At 37.3% G+C, this 26,521-nt stretch overlaps 1 protein-coding gene across 1 annotated transcript in view; it reads left to right on the top strand.

Annotated features, from left to right (window-relative positions):
• The window catches only part of LOC108712410 (slit homolog 3 protein), a 443,629-nt gene that overhangs the window by 63,325 nt on the left and 353,783 nt on the right, over positions 1 to 26,521 (top strand). Inside the window, exon 4 of the mRNA XM_041588752.1 lies at positions 5,189 to 5,260. Within this exon, the coding sequence (XP_041444686.1) occupies positions 5,189 to 5,260 (72 nt within the window). The remainder of the gene's footprint in view (positions 1 to 5,188; positions 5,261 to 26,521) is intronic.

Below are 26,521 nucleotides of genomic sequence, written 5' to 3'. Positions count from 1 at the left end.
TTCAAAAAGCATCAGTTAATAGTGCTGCTCCAGTAGAATTCTGCACTGAAATCCGTTTCTCAAAAGAGCAAACAGATTTTTTTATATTTAATTTTGAAATCTGACATGGGGCTAGACATATTGTCCATTTCCCAGGAGCCCCCAGTCATGTGACTTGTGCTCTGTTAAACATCAGTCACTTTTTACTGCTGTACTGCAAGTTGGAGTGATATCACCCCTCCCCCCCCCCCCCAGCAGCCAAACAACAGAACAATGGGAAGGTAACCAGATAACAGCTCCCTAACACAAGATACAAAAATGTGGAAGCACTCCAAGGCCAAATAAAGATACAGTGGAAGTGCAGCCGATCTGGCCATGATAATTACAAACATACAAAAAAAAAATTGATTAACGCACAATCCCTGGTCCCCTGTTTCAAAAATAAATTTAGTATCTAAGCTAATGCATGTATTTTGCAAAACAGGGTTTTTTAGTTACAAAATGATGATCATAAAATTGATTAGCCACCATTAGTGATGGACGAATTTCCCCTGTTTAGCTACGCTGAAAAATTTGCGAATTCCATGCGAAATTCGCAAAATGGGTGAAAAATTTGTCAATGTGTCAATTTCTATGCAGGCGTTAAAGTCAATGGGTGTCCGAATAGTGTTTGACATGCAGCGAGTCCAAAATTTTTTTGATGCCAGCAAATTTTCTCGGGTGATTCATGAATTTATTCGCCAGTGGCGAAACAAGAATATTCGCCACGAATTTGCGCTAGGCAAACTTATTCGCCCACTAGCCACCATACCACGACAAGGTAAACCCCATATGGTGGTCCTAACTGTTTACCTCTGGTCAAGTTTTTTTCTGGGTTGGCATCTCCCTGCATAACTGCATGTCTCAGGGTCAGTGTCTCCAGATCAAGGCATTGGTGTAAATGGGCTTGATCCTCCCCCATGCCAACTGCAACAAGATAAAACAAGATAAAACAAGATAACAGCTGCTTGGCAGATCTAAGAACAGCACTCAATAGTAAAATCCAGGTCCCACTGCATCACATTCAGTTACATTGAGTAGGAGAAACAACAGCCTGCCAGAAAGCAGTTCCATCCTAAACTGCTGGCTCTTTCTGAAAGCACATGACCAGGCAAAATGACCTAAGATGGCACCTACACACCCATATTACAACTAAAAAATACACTTGCTGGTTCAGGAATGAAATTTTATATTGTAGAGTGAATTATTTGCAGTGTAAACAGTGTAATTTAGAAATAGAAACTACATCATAAAAATCATTACAGAATGACTTTAGGTTAAACATCTCCCCTGACTGCTTTAAGAAAAATAAATGGTTGAAAAAACAAAAAAATCTTTCTCTTTTAGTGATGTCTTCTGCCTTAATGCCCATGAAATTTCTTTTATCACTTTTACTTCTGAAGTATGTCTCCACTAACCAGAAAAATATAAACTCTTTGGGGCAATTGCAACTTTCCTCTTGTTATCACATTAACTATAAACTAAGTGACTGTGTTACTTCAGCTGCTTACCGTTCCTTTTATTTTTTTAAAAGTTTATGTACATTTATGGGGAATAAATGTTACATACCAACAGATTATTTTGAGCTGTAAGAGGTTTCAGCATCGTTGGCTTTTTATGACAAAGCACCTTGGGAATTATATAGCAGCAGACACAATGTGGTTAATATTTATTTTACATACAATCGTGCCGATCCGATCATTTGACCCAGATCTCAGAATCCACAAAAAAATGATTTCAGGATATTTAAGATCATATGCCCACTGTTGGACCTATACTCCATGCTGTGAAAGAATGCTGAAAAACAGACATGTTGAAGGAAAGAATTCCTTTAAGTGTAAAGCAGATGTCAGTCAAAACTATATGAAGCCATGTGTGTTTTTGTGAAAACTTCCTGTGGTTTCTCAAGTGTCTCTGCAGAATTTGTACGTTTTCCATGGCTATCATAAGATCAATGCATTTTCTATAGGATGATGTGCTCAGGTAAATAGTCCATGAGTTAAAGTCTGGTTACAACTGAGAGACATCATCACCAGAATAAATCCCTAAAACATCAGCACAGTGCAGAGGCAGAATAGTTCTCCAGTTCAAGGGAGAAGACTGTAAAAGCAAGTTTGTTTAGATAAACAGATGGTCTTTATTAGGTATGATGATGATGATGATGATGATGATGATGATGATGAAGAATAATTTGGAGGAAAACTCAGACAGAGTTATTTCCTGGGATTTTTTTTTCTTTTAGATTTCTGGTATCGGCTAAAAACTAGGATCCTATTTCATGGCCATTCCCTAATATATGAGAACAAAGAGGCTAAATAGATGAAATAATAGATTATAGTATGTAAAGAAAACAAACTAGGAGAATAGAGGTTGATTGATGAGATGAAAAATATTAGTACTGAGAGTGGGTCCCTGGTCTAAGGTTTTATGATGGGCCCCTGGTCTAAGGTTTTTGGGTGGGCCCCTGTTGTCCCAGTCCAAAACTGGTGATAATTCTAGGAATATATATAGAGCGAGCAGTTCATCATCTCTTGTGTAACTAAAGGTGGTTATAAATGTAAAGATCTGCTCATTTGGCAAGATCACAGTAGGGTCGTCCCTGGCCAACCTGTGACGGCCTTCCGGATGTCGCTTACATTGTACTGCATCTCTAGAAGAGCCGCAATTCTGATTTAAAAATCTGAATTTCGGCTCCTGAAGTTACCAGGAGTGTTTTTACCATATGGTAGCAGTATCCCTAGATAATAGTTGTTGTACAAAAGCTACTCGTTGTAGTGGTGCTTTCAAACAATTATTATTATGGAGAGTGTTTTGATGCATTTTTAGCAAGAAAAGATGCAGCAGAAAAAAGGCCTGACATTATCCAATGTCAAAACATTAAGATCTGTTTAAATATTAACATATGCCATTAAACCACCAAACTTCCATATCTTTACCCAATTTGGTCACCCAGGTGCTTGGCCAAATTCAGCTGATCCATTAGTTTAGCTCTTGGACTAATGATTTAGTCCCATCAAGGACCTCTATAAATTTACAGCCAGTTTAATATCTAACTGAGCCTGGACCATAAATCAACCAGGGAAACCATTATGGTGGACCCATATACAAGTCGTTTAATCAGGAGTGGGCCGTCTTCGTTAACGTATGGCCTAATTAATACTTACAATAACACAGATTAAGTGACTTTACTGATATAATGTAAAGTTTAATTAATACATGTAATACACACCACACCAAAACTCACTATTGTGTTTATTTCTAGTATATACTGTATGACAGATCAAGGGTTGAATTGAAAATGTAAATTTCAAAAAATTTTACAGTCAAAACTGTCAAATTCAGCTGGGAAGTTATTCAAATTAGATTAGAGATTTTTTTAAAAAAAATTCTAATTCGATTTTTCGAGATTCATCATACTCTGGCACTTTAAGAACTCAAATGAATTTCGGTCAAATTTAGAATTTATGGGAGTTTAGGGGAGTTTTTAAAAACTCACATGAATTAGAAATTCAACCTTTGATAAATGTGCCTCTGTGTCTTTCTTATGGTTGGGGCTGATTCGGGGAGATTCATTCACCCGGCGACTAATCGCCTCTTCTGCAGGACAAAACCCCCCCTCCCCCGAATTGCCTTCTGTCAGCTTGAATGAAAAATCGCCTGCACTTCGATATCTGAAGTCGCCCGAAGTTTCCTTGTGAGGCGACTTCGTAAATCGGAGTGCCGCGAGTGCATTAGCGCAGGTGATTCTTCATTCAAGCAGGCAGTAGGCAGACGGAAGGTAGTTCGGGGAGATTGTCACCACGCAAAAGGGCCGATTAGTCGCCAGGCGACTAAATCTCCCCGAAACTGCCCGTCTGCCCCAACCCTTAGGGTAGAATGCACTTCGCTTGTGGGTGGGTCACTTAATCTCAGCAGAGTGAACATATTTTGTGCTTGTACATAGTTATGTTCTGTTTCTCATTCCACCTAAAGATAAGTTCAAATTTCATTGTGTACATTATTAATAAAGGAGGGCTCAGGGCTATTTTCCTTCTTATCTGAGTTCACAGATGTTTTTGTTTGTGTCACCATAATTTGCCAGCCAGTTGCTCACTGTCTTTGCAAATCAGTAAGTTGGATCTTTGTTTAGCTCAACAAGCTTTACACCTCTCAGCTGAAGGAAGGCAGGGCATTAGTGACAAGGAGCCCTCTAGTAATATATGACCATTATTTATTTGCAATAAATGAGTTTATCCTATTTCTCAGTAAACAAATCCCATTATTTCAGATCTTAAGTTTATTATAGGTATGGAATCCGTTAGCTGGAAACTCGTTATCCAGAAAGCTCCAATACAGATATAGCCATCTAGACAGTCAGGGTCATGGTTAGGGATATATTTAATAAAAAAAATCTGACAATTAGTAATGAGCATAATGTGCCTGTTGTGCTTTTATGAACATTATAGCCCCTAGGGATTCTTTTGGAGTCCCTTTCTCCTTTTTGGCACTTTTTCAACAATATTCTTTTTGCTGTTACATCATTATGGGGGCTCTACCTCACAGTAAAATCAGGTGGTCCGTTTTCGACCACAAACTCCGTTAAAATCCACTCGCTTATTTATTATTATATTTTCCCAAAAATGTGCTTTGCTGGAAAAAATCATATTTCACAATTTTTTGGGATTTTTCACCCCGAAAACTCAGATTTTTTCAGATTTTTCACTTCAAACTCAGATTTCTTATGTTTTTTGGCCGAAAACTCCAGAAACCCAGCTCACATCAAAAAATCATTGGGACTTCTCCGATTGACTTATATTCAACCTGGACAGGTCTGAGATGCCGGATTTTCTGATTCGGACATCCTTTAATAAGTTTATTAAATTCCGAAAAATTTGTGATTTTTTTTAAAGTCCGATTTTATGAAAAGAAATCACACATTTTTCGGATATTTGCATTCAGAGTTTAGTAAATAACCCCTTTAATGAAAACAGGTCATTTCTGCTGTTTGATGAAACAATGAATGATGAATATAGTTGATGTTGTTAATATGTTGATAACAAATGTGTTGCTCAGACAGTGATTTCATCCTGGAACCAAATGGTTTCCTCTGAGATCCATGGATGGTTATGAATAAATAAACATTCTTACAGTTTCATGTTTTGTTTGTTTGTTTGTTTTTCATCTCCAACAGGCGCCTGAACAAGAATAAATTGCAAGTTCTTCCCGAGTTGCTGTTCCAGAATAATGCCAAATTGACTAGACTGTGAGTAATTTATGTATTTCATCCTATAAATTGTCCTGTATTTTATGCTTCTCGTTCAAACTGGGTTATTTTATTGGCAGTTAAAGGAAAACTATACCCCCAAAATGAATACTTAAGCAACAGATAGTTTATATCAAATTGAATGACATTTTAAAGAATCTTACCAAACTGGAATATATATTTACATAAATATTGCCCTTTTACATCTCTTGCCTTGAACCACCATTTCGTGACTCTATCTGTGCTGCCTCAGAGATCACCTGACCAGAAATACTACAACTCTAACTGTAACAGGAAGAAGTGAGGAAGCAAAAGGCAGAACTCTGTCTGTTAATTGGCTCATGTGACCTTACATGTGGTTTGTTTGTGTGCACAGTGAATCTTACGATCTCAGGGGGCGGCCCTTATTTTTTAAAATGGCAATTTTCTATTTATGATTACCCAATGGCACATACTACTAAAAAAGTATATTATTATGATAATGGTTCATTTACATGAAGCAGGATTTTACACATGAGCTGTTTTACTCAGTATCTTTTAATAGAGACCTACATTGTTTGGGGGGTATAGTTTTCCTTTAAATGGCGGCCAATGCGGTGCTTAAGAACCTTTGTTGACATTTTGTATGTCTTGTGGTTTTCAAGCAATATGAATCGGGTGACATCTTTGTGGCATAACTTTCAGACTTTAATGAAGGTTAGTAATTGGTTTAGATTTACAGATGAGTTTCCTGTGATTATTAAAGGCAAACTGAGGTCATTTTTGAACCACTTCAACAAGTCAGGTGTGTGTGTGTCTTAACCACAAATAGGCATGCCTATAAACACATCTGGTTACATTTTATAGGTGCCCCTATACATCTGAAGATATTTTTATACTGACGGTCTCCTTTTAAGTCTCACAAATTCCTTTTTTTTTTTTTTTTACTTGAGTTGAAAGTTGTCAGCATAGCACAAGGCCTTACCCGTAGTGTGTCTGACAATCTATTGCTCAATCTGAATGTTTCAGCCGTGTGGTATGTAGCATTCGCTGAGGAAATGCGTCATGAGAAATAGCAAAATAAATTATGGGATAATGTAGAAAGTGGAAAAATAATATTATAAAAACACTCGTGCTTTTACCGCAGAAAAAAATAATCATTTATCACTCACTGGTCTTTCCTTTGCTGGAAGTCTATAAAAGGGATCTGACCTTAATGTTTAACAGTTTAGTTAAGAAAGACAATATCTAACAAAATAGAAAAATAACACCCTGAATTCTGATACATTTAAACTTGTGCGTATGCTGCACAGATATTACAAGGTCTCATAATCTCATTAATTAGCATTTTGCTCCCAATTTTTTAATGCTAGGAGAGAAATGCACAGAATTGCTATTTTAGTTTTGAGGTTTTCTTGTGGTTATAGGCACTTTTTAATTTCATATTCTGTACCCCCTCCACCACCGCCAACACTGAGCAAATGTGTTTTGGCAGTGCCCAAATAAAGCTTTTATAAGAAAAAAGCAATGGTTGTAGCCAAGAACAGAGACATCAACCTCCACCCTTCTCATGTTAGGTGAGCTACACCATTCCCTTATTGTTATTATGTAGTTTCAACCAGTGTACAAGACCTGTCATCCTACTTTTTTGGGGTGGTGAAGATTGATATCTCTGATTCTGGTTACATTGCTTTGTGACTTCAAAACAACAGGGGCTATGCTAGTTTACAGGTATGGGATCCGTTATCTGGAAACCCAACTTCCAGAAAGCTCCGAATAACGGATTGGCAGTCTCCCATAGACTCCATTATAATTAAATAATCCACATTTTTAAAAATGATTCCTTTTTCTCTGTAGTAATAAAACAGTACCTTGTACTTGATTTAAACCAATATATAATTGGAAGAAAAAACAGCTTATTGGGTTTATTTAATGTTTACATGATTTTCTAGTAGACTTAGGGGCAGATTTATTAAGGGTCGAAGTGAATTCGAGGGAATTTTCGAAGTAAAAAAATTCGAAATTCAAAATAATTTTTTTGGATACTTCGACCATCGAATAGGATACTACGCCTTCAACTTCGAATGCGATTCGAAGTAAAATAGTTTGAATATTCGACCATTCCATAATCGAAGTACTGTCTCTTTAAAAAAAACTTTGACTTCAATACTGTGCCAAATTAAACCTGCCGAAGTGCTATATTAGCCTATGGGGACCTTCTAGAGCAGGTTTTTGAAGTCGAAGAAAAATCGTTTGATCGATGGATAAAATCCTTCCAATCGTTCCATTCGAAGGATTTAATCGGTCGATCGAGCGATTGTACTCCGACCGCAAAACGGTCAAATTCGGTGAAAAAAACTTCGACTTCGATATTCGAAGTCGAACTAAAGCCATTAGATGGTTGAATTTCGAATTATTTATCACTTCGTAATTCGACCCTTGATAAATCTGCCCCTCAAGGTATGAAGATACAAATTAAGGAAAGATCCGTTATCCGGAAAATCCCAGGTCCCGAGCATTTTGCATAACAGGTCCCATAGCTACAATACAATATTATATATAATATATATATTATATATCATATTATATAATATAAGTTTTAGTGTGTTTTGACATCATTAAGCAACAATTATAGCCGATGACATCACTAAGCTCCATTTATAAGCATAAAGGATATTGTGTATTATAGTGAGTACATTTTCATGTTAAAAAGGGGACATATTGCCTTCAGTGCAGGCCATTCTAGCAATGTCATGGAGTCATACTTTGTAAGTTTTAAGGCTGTATGTGCTTAAGCCAAAAGTAAAGACCAGTGATTTAATTCTGTGACTATACATCAGTGCTACAGGTGTGGGGAACCAAAGGAAGACAAATGGGCCTCAGGATTTCATTTGCAGCTATAACTGAACTAAATGGTTATTACACAACAGTTGGAAACTATTTAAAAGATTTGTTTGATTTTCTGTTGGAGATGAGGAAACTGGTTTGTATAAGGACTGAGCCATATGGGTGACTCATAACTATGTGAGATCAAGACCACCTTGCTTCTGACTTTTTTGACTTTATATGGCTGCTTTTTTTTTCTTCTTTATTTCTTTTTTTTTAAATTCGGGATAAACGAGTATTATGTTGTATTTCCACTCAAATAAGCTTATACTTATTGTATAGTTTTAGATGCATTGAATTTAAAATGTGAATACAAAGCATTGCTAGATGCCACCATACTTTGTTTTCTTGCTCACCTTGATTGACCAGTTCTTTAAGGTGGTTATTTATTAAGCTCTTCATTTTTCTGGTTGGACTTTTGAAGGGGCGAATACCCGGAGGAAAGAAACCTCCATTTTCTGGCATTTATTAAAGTCCAGTGGTTGTAAGTCTGATGAAATAAGTATTCCAAATCAGACCTGCCGAGAACACTTAAAAACCAATGGCAGATGTCCTGTTAACATTTGGAAGAGTTGCAATGGGTATCAGAAAAAAGTTTACGAAAAAATTCTCGGTTACGATTGCAAAATGTGTAGGATTCGTTTTTTTTTTACGATTTTATTGTGACTTTTTACACACAAGAAAAAATCTTGAAAATGTATTGATAAATCGGGGGGGGGGAGAAGTCTGTGTGGATTTGGTCAGAGTAGTTTTCAGAAAATAGTAAAAAACTCAGATTTTGATAAATAACCCACCCAAGGGTTTATGTTCCTATCTTTTTGTTTCATGCTAATTTTGTTAATGGGAAACATCACCTTTAAACATGAATGCCCCAAACTGTGACAACCCGCAAAGAGCATGTTTAACGGAAAATACACTTTATATATGTTATTTATGTAAATCTGTCTGATCTTCCCTTCATATTAAAAATAAGAATTTTGATGAATTCATGAAAATTCGGAATGTGTTACTGCCTTTTACAATGGCAGACATATCAACCAACGAATATATAGGCCTGGGATCTGTTACCCAGAATTCTCGGGATCTTGGGTATTCTTCTTATTTCCATAAGGGATTTAAATATCCTAACAATCAATTAATCATTAATTAAACCCAATAGAATTTTTTTGAATCCAATACGTATTAATTATATCTTATGATAAAGGACAAGGAAATGTTTTATTATTATAGAGAAAAAGAAAATCCTTTTTTGAAAATTACAATGATTTGATTAAAATGAAGCCTATGGGATATGGATTTAGTTTAAAGCTTTCTGGATAATGGATTTCTGGATACCGGATGCCAAATCTGTATATGTATACACTCAAGGTATGCTGTTTAGTCCCCATGCATGACGCATACATACCAGCAAATAATAAATACTTTCTGCTCACATCAATTTAAAGTCTTGTTTAGTGAACAAATCCATATTAGTGCCATTTTGAAATTTCAACCATAAAAGCCATTTGTCTGTCATTATCTTCTAAACGTGTAATAGGATAAGGTGAATATATTTTATGCCTGGAGATGCAATCATTTTCCATGTTAGCTTATATTATAATGCATTGCAGAATATATCATTAACATTGACAGAGCTGTCTTAGTTGACAAAAGAATTTTGCTTCACCTGATCTGTAACATCGGTAAGCAGTAAAAAATGATTTTCAGGCCTTGAGGGAAAAGTATGCTTAAGGCAATGAAGTCAAGATGATCCTAACTGTAACGATATCTACCTGTATTACTTACAGTTGTTATACCTATAAAAAAATTATCTTCAGGAAGTTACAAAAAGGAAAAAAGAGGGAGGGGAAAAAAAGACAGAATAAAGGAGAAAAAGAGCAAAATATTGGTTAAATAAAATCTGGCTAATTTATAAAAAATCTCACGCTGAATAACTAGAGCAGTTGAGTGAGGGCAGGGAAACTGCTTGCAGACATTCACATCTATAAGTTTATATTCTAGCTAGATTGCAAACCCTAAGGAAATGCACTGCGGCTTTTTATCATGAGTCTCTAGAATTAAGATTTGAGTTACTAAACCACAAGTATCTTGTTTGCATTTTGCTTGAAGTTTAGTTAGAGACCATGGCTGGGGTTGTAAAGCTTAAAAGCTGACCTATGGAAGTTAGACAGCCTATCATGATGGAAATATTCCACCTTGTTGTTAGGCCAAGAGGAAGACATGCCCTCAATGTATACATCTTTTTGTAAGATCTAGTTCTGTGTTTACATTCAGCACTTTAATTCAATGAAGAAGAAAATACTAACTGCAATCACTTGAGTTTGTATTAATGGAACTTTGAAATTAATTTGAAATCCTGATAATGCAAATAGCTGTTCCCCATATCCACTAATAGCTAGGCAAAAGTTCCTGAAGAATTTACCCTGTATTTACAATTTAGGCTGAGGCTGATGCTATACCTGAATTCATGGTTGGAGAGACAATATTGATTACAAAGACAAATACTAAATGGCAGATTAAATGATAAAGGTGGCTATACATTCTAAAATTAACTGATTTTGTCCATACTGCATGTGTATCTATGGCAGCTTTAGGGGTGCTTCTACTGGCCATGTTGTGGTAACACCATACCTTTGGCCTTGACTGAGCAGAACCATGGTTGCCCAAATAATTCCTGTAGTTAAAACCTAAAGGTGGTCATACATGCTTAGCTTAACTGATTTTGATTATAATGTATGACCATTTGGGCATATATGCCATCTTTGGAGGAGACACTTTAAATTTTTAATCACAAAATACTCTTGAAATTGGATTGACAAATTCCCCCGTTGCCCCAGAGAAACTTTTGCTGATTTTGCAAAGACTTGTAGTGAGAGTAAGACCAAGATCCTCAGCTGTCACTGGAAAAGTGAAAGTGTCTAGGGCTGTGATCCCCAAAATATTGCTCATCAAAACTCATGGGGGCAAATTCACTAAGCGCCGAAGCGCCTTATGCTAGCGTCAATTCGCTAGCGTTGGTCATTTTCGTTACTTCGCAAATTCACTAACGAACACTGGCATAAATTCGCTAGTGTTACTTCGCACCCTTACGCCTGGCGAATTTTCACAACGGACGTAACTACGCAAATTCACTAACGCGCGCATTGTACTGAACGCTACCTTTTACGCTAGACTTGCTTCGCCACTGCAGACCAGGCGAAGCACAATAGAGTAGATAGGGATAGCTTAAAAAAAAAATTCAAATTTTTTCTAAGTCCCAAAAAACGCTGGCGTTTTTTCTATATTATGGGTGATAGGCTGAAAAAGATCAAAATTTTTTGGGGGGCTCCCCTCCTTCCCCCCTACATTTCCTAACTCATGGCAACTTAACTATACAGTGGGCACATGTGTAGGGCAAAAAAAAATTTTTATTTGATGTTTTGAAGGTTTCCCAGGCATTTGTAGTGCTGCTACATATTCCTCCATTGAAATTTTGAATTTGGCGCCATGTTCAAATTAACCATCGCTAGTGTAACTTCGCTTCGCTTAGCGAATCAATGCTAGCGCAACTTCGCAACCTTACGCTACCCCTGAGCGCAACTTTGGATTTTAGTGAATTTGCAGAGCGCTGGCGAAACTGCGCCTGGCGAAGTGCGGCGAAGTTACGCCTGGCGCAACTACGAATCTTAGTGAATTTGCCCCATGGCCTTAAAGCAGATGCTTATTTTTAACTCCTGGCATGAAGGCAAGTTTTGGTTGCATAAAAACCAGGTGTACTGCCAAACATAACCTTTTTTAGGTGCCAGTCCACATAGTGGCTGCCAATAGCCAATCATAGCCAATATTTGGCACCCCATGAACTTTTTACATGCCTTTGTTGCTCTCCAATTTCTTTTACATATGAATGTGGCTCGCCGGTAAAAAAACGTCCTGTTCCAGAGGATCAACAACATTTTTTTATAGCACAGCAGCATACTTAAAATTATCTCTGGTTCCTCTGGAACATAGCAGTGCTTCTAGTAAAGCTCAGGACTGAGGTCTCATTGAATGATTCCAAATGACTGCTCAAGCACAGGGTCTCATTGTTTTCTTTTCATGTTATTGAGAAAATATTTTTCTATATTAAAATGTCCCTTTGGTCAACAACCCAAACGTTCTTTTTGTGAAGAAGGTCATAGAAATGACTTGTATCTGTGTATTTTATTCATTGAAGTTTCATAATGTAAAAGGGAATCCCACTCATACAGGTGGTTACTTTTTTGCTGTATTGTATTTTTTTAAACAAAGGCCGCAAACCCTTTTCCAGTTAAAATCTTAACATCGAATTTCATAGAGGCTTTTCTGCCAAAAAACAGCCCATACAAGCACATATTTGCAGTTAATAAAACCTGGCCGCACATGCCCTTTAAATGTGTTTTCCTTTATTAACATTTATTTGTAAGCTATAAATGCACGCCATTGATTTTTTTTTTTTATTCAATTTTTTCCGTTATTGTGGTAAATATATATTAACTGTTGTAACTAAAATACATAATGGCTGGAAGGTTCACCTTGAGGTTTAAGGCAAGTAATAACTTAGGGTTCTAAAAACGATTGTTATGGTTAAGCTTGTTCGAGTAAAAAAAAACCTGTTTCCATTGAATGCCTGTGATTTTAGCAAGTCATCAGAAAATTCCTCCTTTGCCTTGCAGGCTGTGATTGATCACATAAAAATTTTAAAAAAATGTATTCTTGATCCATAATCTCTATAGAAATATTTTTTTAAGTGAGCTGTTTTTCACCACTTGATAAATCTGGGCCTTTATAGCTAGACCCATTGCACCTCTGATTCAAGTTAATAAAGTCGTATGATTTCATATGGTATTGCCCTAGGCGTTTTTTAACTGCCAATCAGTAGTTCTACTTCCACTGCCAGACCGGCATCCTGCCATATGGTTTTCATTTATAATTTTTATAACAAAATACATGTAAGCTAATAAGTTCAGTCACCTCCCCAAGCCATGCAAAAGGCACAAAATAGTCTGTTTGTTTTGCGTATTTTGCAAAGCCATTTTCAATAATTATATTTATTTAGTTTAAAATGTGCTACAAAGGGAGGGACAGTTTGTCTAATCTTAAAAGTCTATTTTTGCTTAAAGATGTAATTCACCTTAAACTGAACCTTTAATATGATTTAGACAGCAGTATTCTCAGACAGCGAGCAATTAGTCATTTTTATTTTTAATGGCTTTTGAAATATTTACTTTTTAGTTGTGCAGCTTTCAGCCTAGGAATTTCAACTGCTGTCTGCTCTCAGGGCTTAATTATCCTTAGCAACCAGAGGGCAGGTTGGATGTCAGAATGGAAAAATATCCATAAAAAAATAAGCTCTCACAATCAATTTTGTTTTTTTTTGGTTGCGATGGTCTGTGACCTCTATATGCACATGTAAATCCTAAACCTAGCACTGCTACTTGCTCTCCTGTTTAACAATTTTCTCTGTGCATGATTATTGCTTTAGAATCCATGGAAGACATTGGTGCCAGGGGCGCATCAGAGAACTTTAGGCAGTGGGCAGGCGTCATTTACAACTGCAAGCACAGTTGGGTTCACACAAATTTCCCCACAGCCAGTTGAGTGTAATACCCTGTTCATTTTTAGTGATGGGTGAAAAATTCGCGAATTTAGTGCGAAATGGCGAAAAATTCACAAAACGGCGCCGGCGTCTCGAATTTTCACAACCGTTTCGCAAATTATTTGCTGGCGGCGAATCGCGGAAATTCACTGCAAATTCGCTCCCGGCGAATAAATTTGCCCATCACTATTCATTTTGACATTTTAACATTTTGACTTGTTGACATTTTTGAAATGCATTCTTTACACTTCCATATAGCGGTGTTTGGTGCTGCTCAGGCCTTCCTGCCTCCTGTTAACCTATTGACACAGAGAAACCCTGGAGCTACCTCCACCACTGGGCCAGGGGGTACTTCCAGGGTTCCCTTAGCGCCGTGTCAATTTGTGGTGCGCATCTGCATCTTAAGAATTGGGTGCACACATCATTCTCGCAAGAACGTTGGAAATTATGCCAACCAGACTTAGAAGACTTTCAACTCAATTGTGTTCCATTTATGGTGAAGTGTGAGCTCAGTTGGGTTAATTTTGACTCATCGGATACAATGGTCCGTGTGACCACAATGATGCTGAAATTGTGGGGGAAGATGATGCATTATGAAAAAACAGCATGAGAATTGCTCTTGAAATTGCACTTTGTTTGCTACATTTGTTCTCATAAATGACCCAGCAGTAGGGCCCACTGACACCTGGACACGTTGGGAGTTTTCCTGGTGTGCCAGTCCAAAACAGTTGAAAAGGCAGACTTTAACCGTCTGATATCATTTGTTATGAACCACTTAAAGCCTAGTAGTAGGGTATTTAATGGTTCATCCATTTGCTAATGCATTATTGAATGGATGGGCAAATTGCTCTGAAGGATCCACCTTGCAGAAGCACTAGTCTAATCATTTCTGTGTTTTATATTCTTCTGATTTATTTTTTTTTTAAACTCTATCCGCTTCTGAATGTTGCAATCTCTTTGAAAGCTGATACAAAGTTCAGAAAAACCTACAATGGGAAGCAGATGCCATTTATCGCCAAGAACCATGATTACATAAAAATACCTAAATTTAGCTTGATAATGAGAAATTAAGAAGCTAGGTTTTTCTTTGCTGTATTTTTTTCTCTGTCTCTCCGCTGACAAATTACCTGCCCACCTTATATTAATTAGTGAGGCTTCAGTTTGGAGTGGGAAATTGCTGTGCTAATTAAGAGACTGTACTCTGAGTGTAGCCCCTAATTATGGAGCTCAGCGGGAGAGAATTCAATGATATGACTTTACAGGGATATATTTCAATGCCAGATTAGGTAGCACCAAGGTAACGGAATTACTCTTTCCTCTGGAGCCCATTATTAAAAGCTATACATTATGCCTTTGCTTTTACTCGGAATTTATGAATAAAAATTATTCTGGTTACCTGTAGCTATTGTGTTTTAAGTATATAAATGCTCTTAATTATTTGCAGGCATCTTTAGAATAAAACACGTGACTAGTGGGGGATGTTGGGAATGAAATGAAGACCCAAGTCGATATTTCTTGTTCTGTTGTCTAACTGGGTTTTTCAGCTTAGACGATCCACACGCACAGACCTTTAAAAATGTTCTTTAGTAGGGTGGGCCTCATCAGAGCTGCCGTGACCTTTTATACAGGATGTATATATTAGTGATTATTACTGTGTCAATTGTTAGTTAATTGTTGATCCAGTTTCTTTTGAACTACAATAAAATCTTGCAAGATTTAACACAGGTGTTAAGCACCAGAGCTAGGTTGAAGAGAGCCAGCTGCAAAGACGTGTCAGAAGACCTTCAGATTAATTCAGACGTTCACGTCAGAGGTCATCGGTTAAGTATAATCAAATCTAATTTTATAATCGTGAAGAAATTACCATGTAATGTTTATTCCTCAAGATGCAAATGGAATGCCGCACCCAAGAGGATTGCTGGGCAAAATTGAAGAAAGCTATTTCAGTAGTGGAAAGCAATGTAATGCCCTGCCACTGTTGTAGGGACCAGTGTGAATTATGAATAGCCTTGGGAAGCTTTGGGCACCATATCAGAGTTTTATAAATTAATCTTAATCATAATAATCATTGACTTTTTGCAAGAGTGAACACTTTGGTGCATATTTATTAGGGACCTTCTACTACATAGTATGTTCAGAGATTAAGTACAGGGAGCAAAGTGTCACCCTTTGATAAATATAGATGATCAATAACTGTAAAATTTCCATCTGTTGAACTATAGCAGGCTCTATTTTAACTGTTTTAATAGTCGATGAGCAAATGACATAGTGCGTAGATCACAAGTTTGTGAGTGCTGAATATTTCATGAATGTGTACTCGAATTTCACTATGCTTTTTGTTTTGTTGGCAAAAAATTGTGGTGGTGGGGTTCGATGCAGGAAAAAAAACAAGAAAAAGATTGACTTCAAAAGCATTTATCATGAGAAGAAATGCCCAGCGTCGGACTGGTCTGCCGGGGCCCCGGGAAAAAACCCGGTGGGCCTCAGCCTTGGTGGGCCCCTAGGCCCTTGCTTTAGTTAATTTTGACCTGCTGCCCATGTCCATCAATTTCCTTCCAGCCATAGTTAGCTGTCTGCTGCCAGTACTTGTGCTCAGAGTCGAGGCTGCTGCTGAGTATCCTGTCATCAAATGACCCTGCTGGCGATTGGCTGCACTGCGCCTGCATGTAAATTCTATGTTACAGGCAGGAAGCAGCCAATGTAAAGCTGTCCCCGCATGCGCATTGTATTAGGTGCGGCCAGTGTCTGACTGGGCCCAGACCCCCTCCGCTCCTGACCTCCACTCCGCCCAATTACCCCGCCCACTTGTCCTGCCTGCTCACTCGCTCACTTTATCCTAAAGTAGGTATGCTTCAAGGGGGGGGGGCAGAGGGTGGTTTGCTGGAGAGGGGGGGCTGTGACTGGGGAGGGGGCCCTTGGGGGCTGGTGCAGGGTACTTGATGTGGCAGCCCCGGTGAGCCCTGACCCCCCCCCCAGTCCGACCCCTGGAAATGCCTATTGACTCTAGTACATTTGATGCAAGAAAAAATGTCTTCAGTTGACTTCAGTGCATTTGGTACAAGAAAACCCATGGCAAAAAAACACTCATTGAATCCATTCATTAATATTTCACATTTTGCAAGGGGAAAAATTGACATTCTTTCTCATTAGTGTCAGTCTTTTCCCATGGATTCAAAACTCCATGTTTATTGGCCAGACCCTCTGTCTGAAGAGTCTGGGAAGTTGCTGTAAGTTTAAGATTTATGTAGAATATTTGACCTGAAATGTGCCAACCTTTACCCTTACATTTCTTTATTTTCTGTATCTCTTTATAATAACAATGTAAAAATGTTCTTAATTCTCACAGCTTTTGCTACCAATGCTAAGCCAACAGATTTCTCTAGTCACTGTGTTCAGCTTCTTTACTCCTACCCCCAACCCTACATTTCTACTAAAGTACAAGCAAGCAGCACCTTGTGTATCCTGGGTCTGTTCTACGTTTTATTGTACAGCACTATATTTGTGGGGTAATCAGTAGTTGATAGTAAACGTAAAAAGATTATACAAAAACAACTAAAATAGAACCCAGTCATACATTTGATTTAATTAGTCTAAAAAACAAAAAAAATATGATTGTTTCCCTTCCCAATGCTGATACACTGTCATACTGTAGCTGATGGATATTATGTTTTCCTAAACAGGTAAACAAGTCAGAATCTTTCCACATATTACAAGTGTTCAGCATAAGTTCTCAATTATCTGTTGCTCGGCTTTAAGTTCTACATATTGCATGTTGGATAAACATTTCATGTCCTGACCTCTGTCCGACTGATATATGCCAGTATTGTTATAGCAAAGGTTTCACTAAATCAAGACTCTCTACAGGCTCAGAGTTGGAGGTGACCTGCCAGAGACCACTTTAGCTTGTACAGCATTACTTATTTTTAATTAGGATTAAGAACTACCATGAGAAACAAATCTGTTGTATACTGAGACGTCTCTACCAGTTAACTTGAAGATGTATTTATCAAGATGCGAATTTGTGAAGTTTTCATTTTTTTTTCTGATTTGAATAAACTCAAAGTTTTACAAAATTGAATTTGAACAGAGGTTGGCGAGTCTGATCCGTGTTGCGTTTTGGTTTGCCAAAAAATTGTGAAATGGCAAAAAAGTTGCCAAATGCTTTGAAGTCAAAGGGGTGTTTGTTGCTCCAAATTATTTTATTTTATGTTAGAGTCTATGAGCATTCTTTTCTCAGCAAACCATAGCAAAATATTTCTCTCATCACTAAATTTTATCTTTTATAAATTAGCTACCTAGTTTATGTAAAGAAAGAGGATAAATTAATATTCATAATTATGAATACTATGTGCTTAATGGCCGTTCTAACCCAGATTTTGGATTTCATAAGACTAAAGCTGGATACACTATGGACAAACTGACACATCATTGGCCATTGTCAAATCCTTCCAAAAGACTAAAGCTAGATACACTAGGGACAAACTGACAGATCATCGGCCAGATTTTGGATTCCATAAAGGTGGCCATACACGGGCCGATAAAAGCTGCCGACAGACCGGGTCGGCAGCTTATTGGCCCGTGTATGGGGCCCCCCGACGGGCTTCCCCGATCGAGATCTGGCCAAAAGTCAGCCAGATCTTGATCAGATAGGACTAAAAATCCCGTCGGATCGTGTCCCACAATCCGACCGCCCGTTCCCATTCGTTAGGATCCGATTGTTGCCCACTCAAGGTGGGCATATCGGAGAAAGATCCGCTCATTTGGCTCGATCTCTCCGTGTATGGCCACCTTAAGACTAAAGTTGGACACACTAGGGACAAACTGGGAAATCATTGGCCAGATTTTGGATTCCATAAGACTAAAGCGGGATACAATGGGGACAAATTGGCAGATCATTGGCTACTTTGACTGGACACATTGAGGGCGAAATTCATTCTCAATATTTACAGCTACCAATGTGATAACTGGATTCGCCAAAATTTCCAATCTGAATCTACAGGTTCCTATCAGAAATTATAATGTTGTGATACAAACACAAAAGTTGGCAAGTATTTGGTTGGCTTTGTTTGTCTGCTGACATGTGCCCACTTTATTGCAAACACTGCCCCGTAACCAATTATTTGCAGCAGTTGGAAAACTGAGAATTTGGTGAGTAGATATCGGCGTTCTTCTCATCAGTTATGACCCTATTTCCACATCTTTCAGTTGTGACATCATTGTACCTTAAGAATTATATTGTTATGGCTTCTAAATATATGGACTTTAACAGTTTTCAAATAACATCTGGAATTTAAAGAGTCTTTTAAGATCTTTGATGTTGAATGAAAAAAGAATATTCACATTCCACATGCTATTCCAATTATAAATAAGGGACGCTTATGAGTGGCATTGTTTATGCAGGCAATCTGGATTCATTTGCATGTTAAAGACTGATAGTTGGAGAATAGTTTTCCTTAGGTACAACAGATTCTAGATCCCAGATACTAAACCCTGAATATATGAGTCATATTTGCTTTTGGTCTTCTTTGCAGTCTTTTCCTTATTGATGTCATTGTTATAAATATTATAAATCAGCACATTTAATGGAGCTTGCACGGCTTTGGATAATTAATTTAAATTTTTATTGAAACCTAGTTTTCAAAAATAATTACTTTCTGCACAACCCTTTCACCAGATCTAGTCACTTTCCTCCATAGGGCGGCAACTGAATATACTGATTCATTCTTTGCTAATTAGTGTTGGACAATTTTCACAAAATTACAGAAGTTTGAAATTACATAGTCTCTTATGGAGATTCACAGTGATCAACCCCCCCCCATTCCTGCTGACAGCTGCTTTTAATTAATTTAAATGGGTAACAGTTGAATTGGAAAAACAATGTCTGTGGCCAATTGCAATTCTTCAGAGTAAGTCAGCGTTCCAAAACAATACCAACCAATCATGACATGCATTATCTATTAAAGCAAATAGCAGGCTGCGCAGCTAGATTCAAGTGCTTCTCAAACAGCTGAAAACCACTAGTAGGGAATAGGACAAGTGTGCCTTTAACCTGAAAATACCAAGTGAATTGCTTAGCTTTCTTTTCTTAAAGGAGAAGGAAAGCTACTGAGGCAGTTTATTGACAATAGATTAGTCACAATAATGCAAGTAAGAATGCTATATTTATTCTGTAGAATGCTTTACCATACCTGACTAAACAGCTCTAGATTCTCTCTCTGTTTACATAGGATAGCAGCTGCCATTTTAGCTTTATGTGACATCATTTCCTGCCTGAGTCTCTCCCTGTTCACTCATAGCTCTGGGCTCAGATTACAGCAGGGAGGGGAGGAGGGAAATGGAGGGCAAGAGCGGAGCAAACTGAGCATGCTCAAGTCCAAGCCCTGGAGGTTTATGCTGAAAACAGGAAGTCTGATACAGAAGTCAATGTGTACATAATAGAAGAACAGAAATGCAGTGTTTCTTTTGGGAAAGAACTCAGAGTAGCATTTCTTTGAGGGTTTACTGGTGTATTTATATAGAGCTTTCTGGTAGAGCTTACTTAGTTTTAAGCTTTCCTTCCTTCTCCTTTAAGCACATTTCAATTTTTCTAATGCTTCAAAAGGATGCAGCTGGATCTGTGGCCAGTGTGGTCAGAATAGCCATTTATAAAGATATCCAGATTCTCAGCCCTAATGTGTGGCAGACCTGGTCTGCACGTGATGAGCTATGTGGCTTAAATCAAGGCTATCCAACTGGAGGTCCCCAAAGGTATCATTATCTATTATCCATTCCAGTAGCTACTTAAAAAGTAGTTATTTTATTATAACTGATATTAAGTTTGGGTTCCAAGTTTCAGGAAAGCTACTTAAATTTATTATACTGGTGTGGGAACTATTATCCGGGAGCCCATAATGCTGAAAGAAATACTTTTCTTATAAGGCCCTATTGAAAAATTAGCCATATTGTTGCATATAAAGGATATACCCCTTGCCCAGAATTGTCCGGATAATCCCATCAGTGTACAGATTTCTTGGGCTCTATAGGAATATAGATCAAAGATCTCTCAGGTGTGATAGTATATATGATATCTTTCAATTTAGGAGTACAGGTATGGGATCCATTATCCAGAAAACTCCACATTACAGGAAGGCCATCTCCCATAGACTCAATTTTAATCAAATAATGTTATTTTTTTCTCTTTATAGTAATAAAACAGTAAGTTGTTCTTCTTCCTCCTAACAAAGATATAATTAATCCTTATTGGAGGCAAGATAATTGTACCCTATTGGGCTTACTTAATGTTTAAATATTTTTTTAGTAAGAATTGGAGGCCTATTTATCGGAGGTCTAATTTTAGAGTGTTTTGAAACCACAATAAAACTCTGAAAGCACGAATGCCATGAAAGTTATTAAATGATCCCAATTTAAAAAGTACAAATGAAAAAAATGATGAATAATACACTAAAAATACAAAAACCTCTAAAAATTTTAACTTTTTCAGACAATTTCTGTTGAAAAAAAAATCCAAATTGATTAAAAATGGTCCATTAATATCAGCACAGCTCCCATTGACCATTTATGGGACCTCGACAGCTTTAACTTAGCACAGATTTGTTTTTTTTCACGGTTTTTGCACATAATAAATCTCCAATTTTTAGCATTTTAGAGAAATTCAAAACACACATTTTTAGAGAAAAAATACAATTCGTGAAAAATTTAATTTTAATAAATTGGCCCCTTAGATTTAAGGTATATTTCCACCTTATCTGGAAAACCCCAGGTCCTTAGCTTCTTGATAACAGAGCCCATACCTGTATAGGTATTTGCTAAGTAATATTGATATTCCGCTCTATGTACAAGCATTATTTGTTTATCTGCTTTTATTAGCGATGACCTTTGGGACGATGAACATGTACTGCATACAGTAACAGTACTAAATTTGCAACTCCCTAGGGGAGATGCAAAAAATGCAATAACATGCACAAACTGCATTTTCAAAATAGTATGAGGAGTGGTTAATTTACCCAATTCATAGTGAGGTAAGACTGTTAATTGCAGTCTTGTTGTCTTCCTTGAATAAGTCTTAATTGTAGTGTTTGGTACCATTTATAGTCATTTGTTGCATTTGGAAAATATAGACATTTTCATTCCAACCTCAAAAAAAGCCATAATATGAGCCTAATAATCCAAGACCAACTGGAACTTGCATCTGAAGGATATTGGAGCCCAAACCTTAGGTCCTGTTGATCTTGAGCAATATATGAATTCCGATACAGCAACACTTAAATAGCTATTAGAATTTGAGATCCTTGATTTGAACGTGAAGGCAGGCTTTGCTGTTTACTGGAAAACAGCAGATGCGGTTGCCCATATTTTGGACATAAGAAACAATAACATGAAGTCATATAATTATTAAAACAGTAATTCAGTAAAACCGGTTCATGGGAGAAATATCAACTCATAAAGGTTTTATTCTATTCGTAAAATAATAAAATCATATTGCACGAGAAATGAAAGATGCTTTGGGGAAATCTGTCTTCGTTCTGTCAACGTTAACAAGTTGTCTAATTCTGGGCAGTGTCATTCTGTGGCTACTAAAGCAAATAAAGTTCTGTCTTGCATAAAAAAGGACATTAACTCAAGGGATGAAAACATAATTCTGCCTCTTTATAGGTCCCTGGTGAGGCCTCATCTGGAGTATGCAGTGCAGTTTTGGACTCCAGTCCTTAAGAGGGATATAAATGAGCTGGAGAGAGTGCAGAGACTAAGTGCAACTAAACTGGTTAGAGGGACGGAAGACTTAAATTATGAGGGTAGACTGTCAAGGTTGGGTTGTTTTCTCTGGGGAAAAAAGGCGCTTGCGAGGGGACATGATTACACTTTACAAGTACATTAGAGGACATTATAGACAAATAGCAGGGGACCTTTTTACCCATAAAGTGGATCACCGTACCAGAGGCCTCCCCTTTAGACTAGAAGAAAAGAACTTTCATTTGAAGCAACGTAGAGGGTTCTTCACAGTCAGGACATTGAGGTTGTGGAATGCACTGCCGGGTGATGTTGTGATGGCTGATTCAGTTAATGCCTTTAAGAATGGCTTGGATGATCTTTTGGACAAACATGATCTCAAAGGTAGTGATGGGCGAATTTGTGGCGTTTTGCTTCGCCGAAAAATTTGTGAAATGGCACTGGCGTCTCGTTTTTGACGCCGGCGTCCATTTTTTTGGATGCCAGTGAATTTTCACGGCAGTTGCACAAATTTATTCGCAATTCCCTGCGAATTCATGCCTGGCGAATAAATTTGCCCATCACTAATCAAAGGCTATTGTGATACTAAACTCTATAGTTAGTATAGATATGGGTATATATAATTTATGTGAAGGTTTGGAGGGGTGTGTGTATGGATGCTGGGTTTTCATTTGGAGGGGTTGAACTTGATGGACTTTGTCTCAACCCAATTTAACTATGTAACTATGTTCTACAATAACGTCAGGTTTTTTTCTCAGTAAATGTATATTATAGTTTAATAATCCATGTGGTTGCCATTTTCCAAAATTTCTGATGGACACAATCATTTTACAAAATTGCCCATTACAACTTACAGCTTATAATAAAATAATTTTTGGGTGCCATGCTTCTGCATTTGAATTATTGTAATTGCATACAGTTGCTTTCCGGTGTGATTTAATGCAGTTTTCTTACTATGGATCCCATTTTCAAATTTGAATATACTTTCCAGTACCAATCGGTTCTGACCTGTCCCTTGAAAGCCAGTGGCTGTCCTGTGATTCCATTGAGATAACTAGGCATGCAACACCTTGTGCAACTGGTTGGATCAGGCCAACTGCTTAGGATACTCTCAGATCAGATATCATGGAACATAATTTAAATTTGTGTGTTCCTCAAAGGAACACTTTTAAGGTGACCACAGGCAGATTTCAGCTGCCAATTCAGGTCCTTTAGACCAATTCAGCAGCTTATCTGCTAGTGTATGGGGCCCTCCTATAGGCCTCCGCAGACATTATCTTGCCAAAAATTGTTCAGGTCTTGATCTGGCAGGCAGGTTTGACTTTTTCTGCCCAATCAAGAACCGCATTGGCTTGTTAATGATATCCATGTCCCGTTTGAACCTATTCTGTCATTGTAATCCGATTGGCCCTGTTAGGACTGAACTACATCACCTGCCTTTGGTGGACATACCGGGGGATCACAAAGGGATCTTATCATGTATGGCCACCTTAACAAGGATTGTCCAGCCACTTGAATTCAGAGCAGTAGAAATAGAACTCCACTAATACTGTTCCGCAGTATGTTTTTTTCCTTCAGACTTTTGGCACGTTGCCTTGCACAATGTTGGGTGTATGACCAGCGCCCAAAATAGGGATGGCACATTTCCCATTGTTACATCTGTTTTAGTCTGCGTATGACATTTCTATGAACTGTCACCAAATAAACTGTACCCTGTCTCTGTTAAAAATGAGGCAATGGAAATACATAAAAGTTTTTTGTAAGTCCACGCTAGAGTAAAAAAAAAGTGTTGGAATTTTAAAAATCCTTTAGCCCAATTGCAGGCTCTGTGGCAACGAGCTACACTGACTATGGCATTTTATATTTGGTTTATTTATAGATAGACAGAGAAAGAAACCTACCTACATACAAATATACAATTTTCTAACTTTAAAATGTTTCCACATTAAGGGGATTCCATGAGGATTTGATGGCAAATGGCCTCAGAGCACATATTTTAAAAAATCCAGTGCTGCTTCGACATGCTGGAGTGTTGCACTGGCCCAAACCAGCCCAAGCCAAGGATCTCACATGTTTTGAGCCTGCCCAAGCAACAATACTGTATACTGTGTGTGTTGGGAGTATGGGGTTAGGTAACTTTTGAATTCATTTGCCTGTTTGTACAGAAGATGACCAGTAGTCACATAGTTCACTTTTATTTCTTGTTTTTAATACTTACAGCCAGTGGCGTAACTAGATATTTCTGGGCCCCACACCTTGACCAGTTTTACCAATATTTATTTAAATTGTATATGAATTAGGGCCTTATGGGGCCCCCTGCAGCTGCAGGGTCTGCTTCCTCTATGGCTACGCCTCTGCTTACAGGACTGCTAGCTGGGGGCACCTTTTAATTATATTTTAAGTACAAGGTTCTGTTTCATTATTACAGAGGAAAAGGAAATCTTTTTTAAAAATCAGAATTATTTGCTTAAATCGAACTCTATGGGAGATGGCTTTCCTGTAACCTGAATAAGGGATCCGATGTCTGTAAATGTAAGAGGAAACTTACTTCTAAAAAGAGTTTGTTTCTCTTTTAAAAATTGTAATTAAATTATTTTACAAGTTGATTTTTTGTTTTTAAATATCTACTTCTGCAGTTTTAAATAATAGGTAACTGCACACTGAATAGGGGAAAAAAAAAGAACAGACTTTGCTGTTTCCATATCAACAGTTTCTCTTCCTATCCATGTCTTAGGAAGTATCTGCTCCAAGTTATAATATTTCATATGTTATGTTGTTCCATCATCTGGGAATGTTTGCTTCTGCACAAAATGGTAGATTTTTATATATGTTATAAGTGACTATTATTTGTTATTGAGGTCTAATGCAGCACAATTCATCAGACTTCAAATATATCCCTAGGCAGGGGCAATACTACCCAATTTGCCGCCCGAGGCGGCGTTCATTTTTTGCCGCCCCCGTCTCCCCACGGCACTCACCTTCAGCGCCAAATGCGCTCTCTGCACTAGAAGAGCCGAATTTCCGGGTTTAAGACCGGAAATTCGGCTCTTAGTTACCAGGAGCAGCATTTTTGTTGCCTGAGGCGAGTGCCTCAACTTGCCTCATTGTTGGAGCCCCCCTGTCCCTAGGCTGATAAAATATTCTTAGTAAAAGATGTAGGGGGTTATTTATCAAAGTCAGAATGTATCTCAATATTTTCTGCTACAAACTCAGATCAAACCCGCTCTTTTTTGCACTTATTTATTATTAAATTTTCCCGTAAATTTGCTTTGTGGGAAAAAATCTGATTTTCACTATTTTTTCAGATTTTTTCAGATTTTTCACCTTAAAACTCCGAACATAAAAAAATCATTGGGACTTCTCCCATTGACTTATATGCAACTTTCAGATTCTGACTTTTCCATCCTCGGGGTTTAATAAATTCCGGAAATTTTTTTAAAAAAAAATCAAGAATTTTTCGTCATTTTAGCATTCGGAGTTTAGTAAATAACCCCTGTAGTCTGTTGCATTAATACTAACCTGCTGGGTTTTGAGATTACACACTATTTATATAATCACAGGTCACAAACCGCACTCCAAGGACTTATTAGGTGAAAAAAACAAAAAATATTTTATTTCAATGCTTTGGCTCTAACACTCGAGCCATCACTTTTTTGTGACCTGTGATTATAATTATAAATTTTACCAGCACCCAGGTAGATGACTTCTGGTAAAGAGTGCACCAAATAGGACTGTTTTATATATATATATATTATATATATATATATATATAATATATATATATATATATCTATATCTATATATATATATATATATATATATATATATATATATATAGATATATATATAGATATAGATATATATATATAAAACAGTCCCAAGAGGGACAGAAACGTTGGAGCACTGTGATGTGAGAAAAATAAAATCAACTTGATTTACTAAGGGAAGTGCTGGCCTGGGAATGCTTTATTCCAAATTGAGAGTATATCTATCTATCTATCTATCTATCTATCTATCTATCTATCTATCTATCTATATATATATATATATATATATATATATATATATATATATAT

Source organism: Xenopus laevis, chromosome 3S, assembly GCF_017654675.1.
Source record: "Xenopus laevis strain J_2021 chromosome 3S, Xenopus_laevis_v10.1, whole genome shotgun sequence".
In the NCBI taxonomy this organism is placed as follows: Eukaryota; Metazoa; Chordata; class Amphibia; order Anura; family Pipidae; genus Xenopus; species Xenopus laevis.
This window is presented reverse-complemented; position numbering and strand designations above follow the sequence as displayed.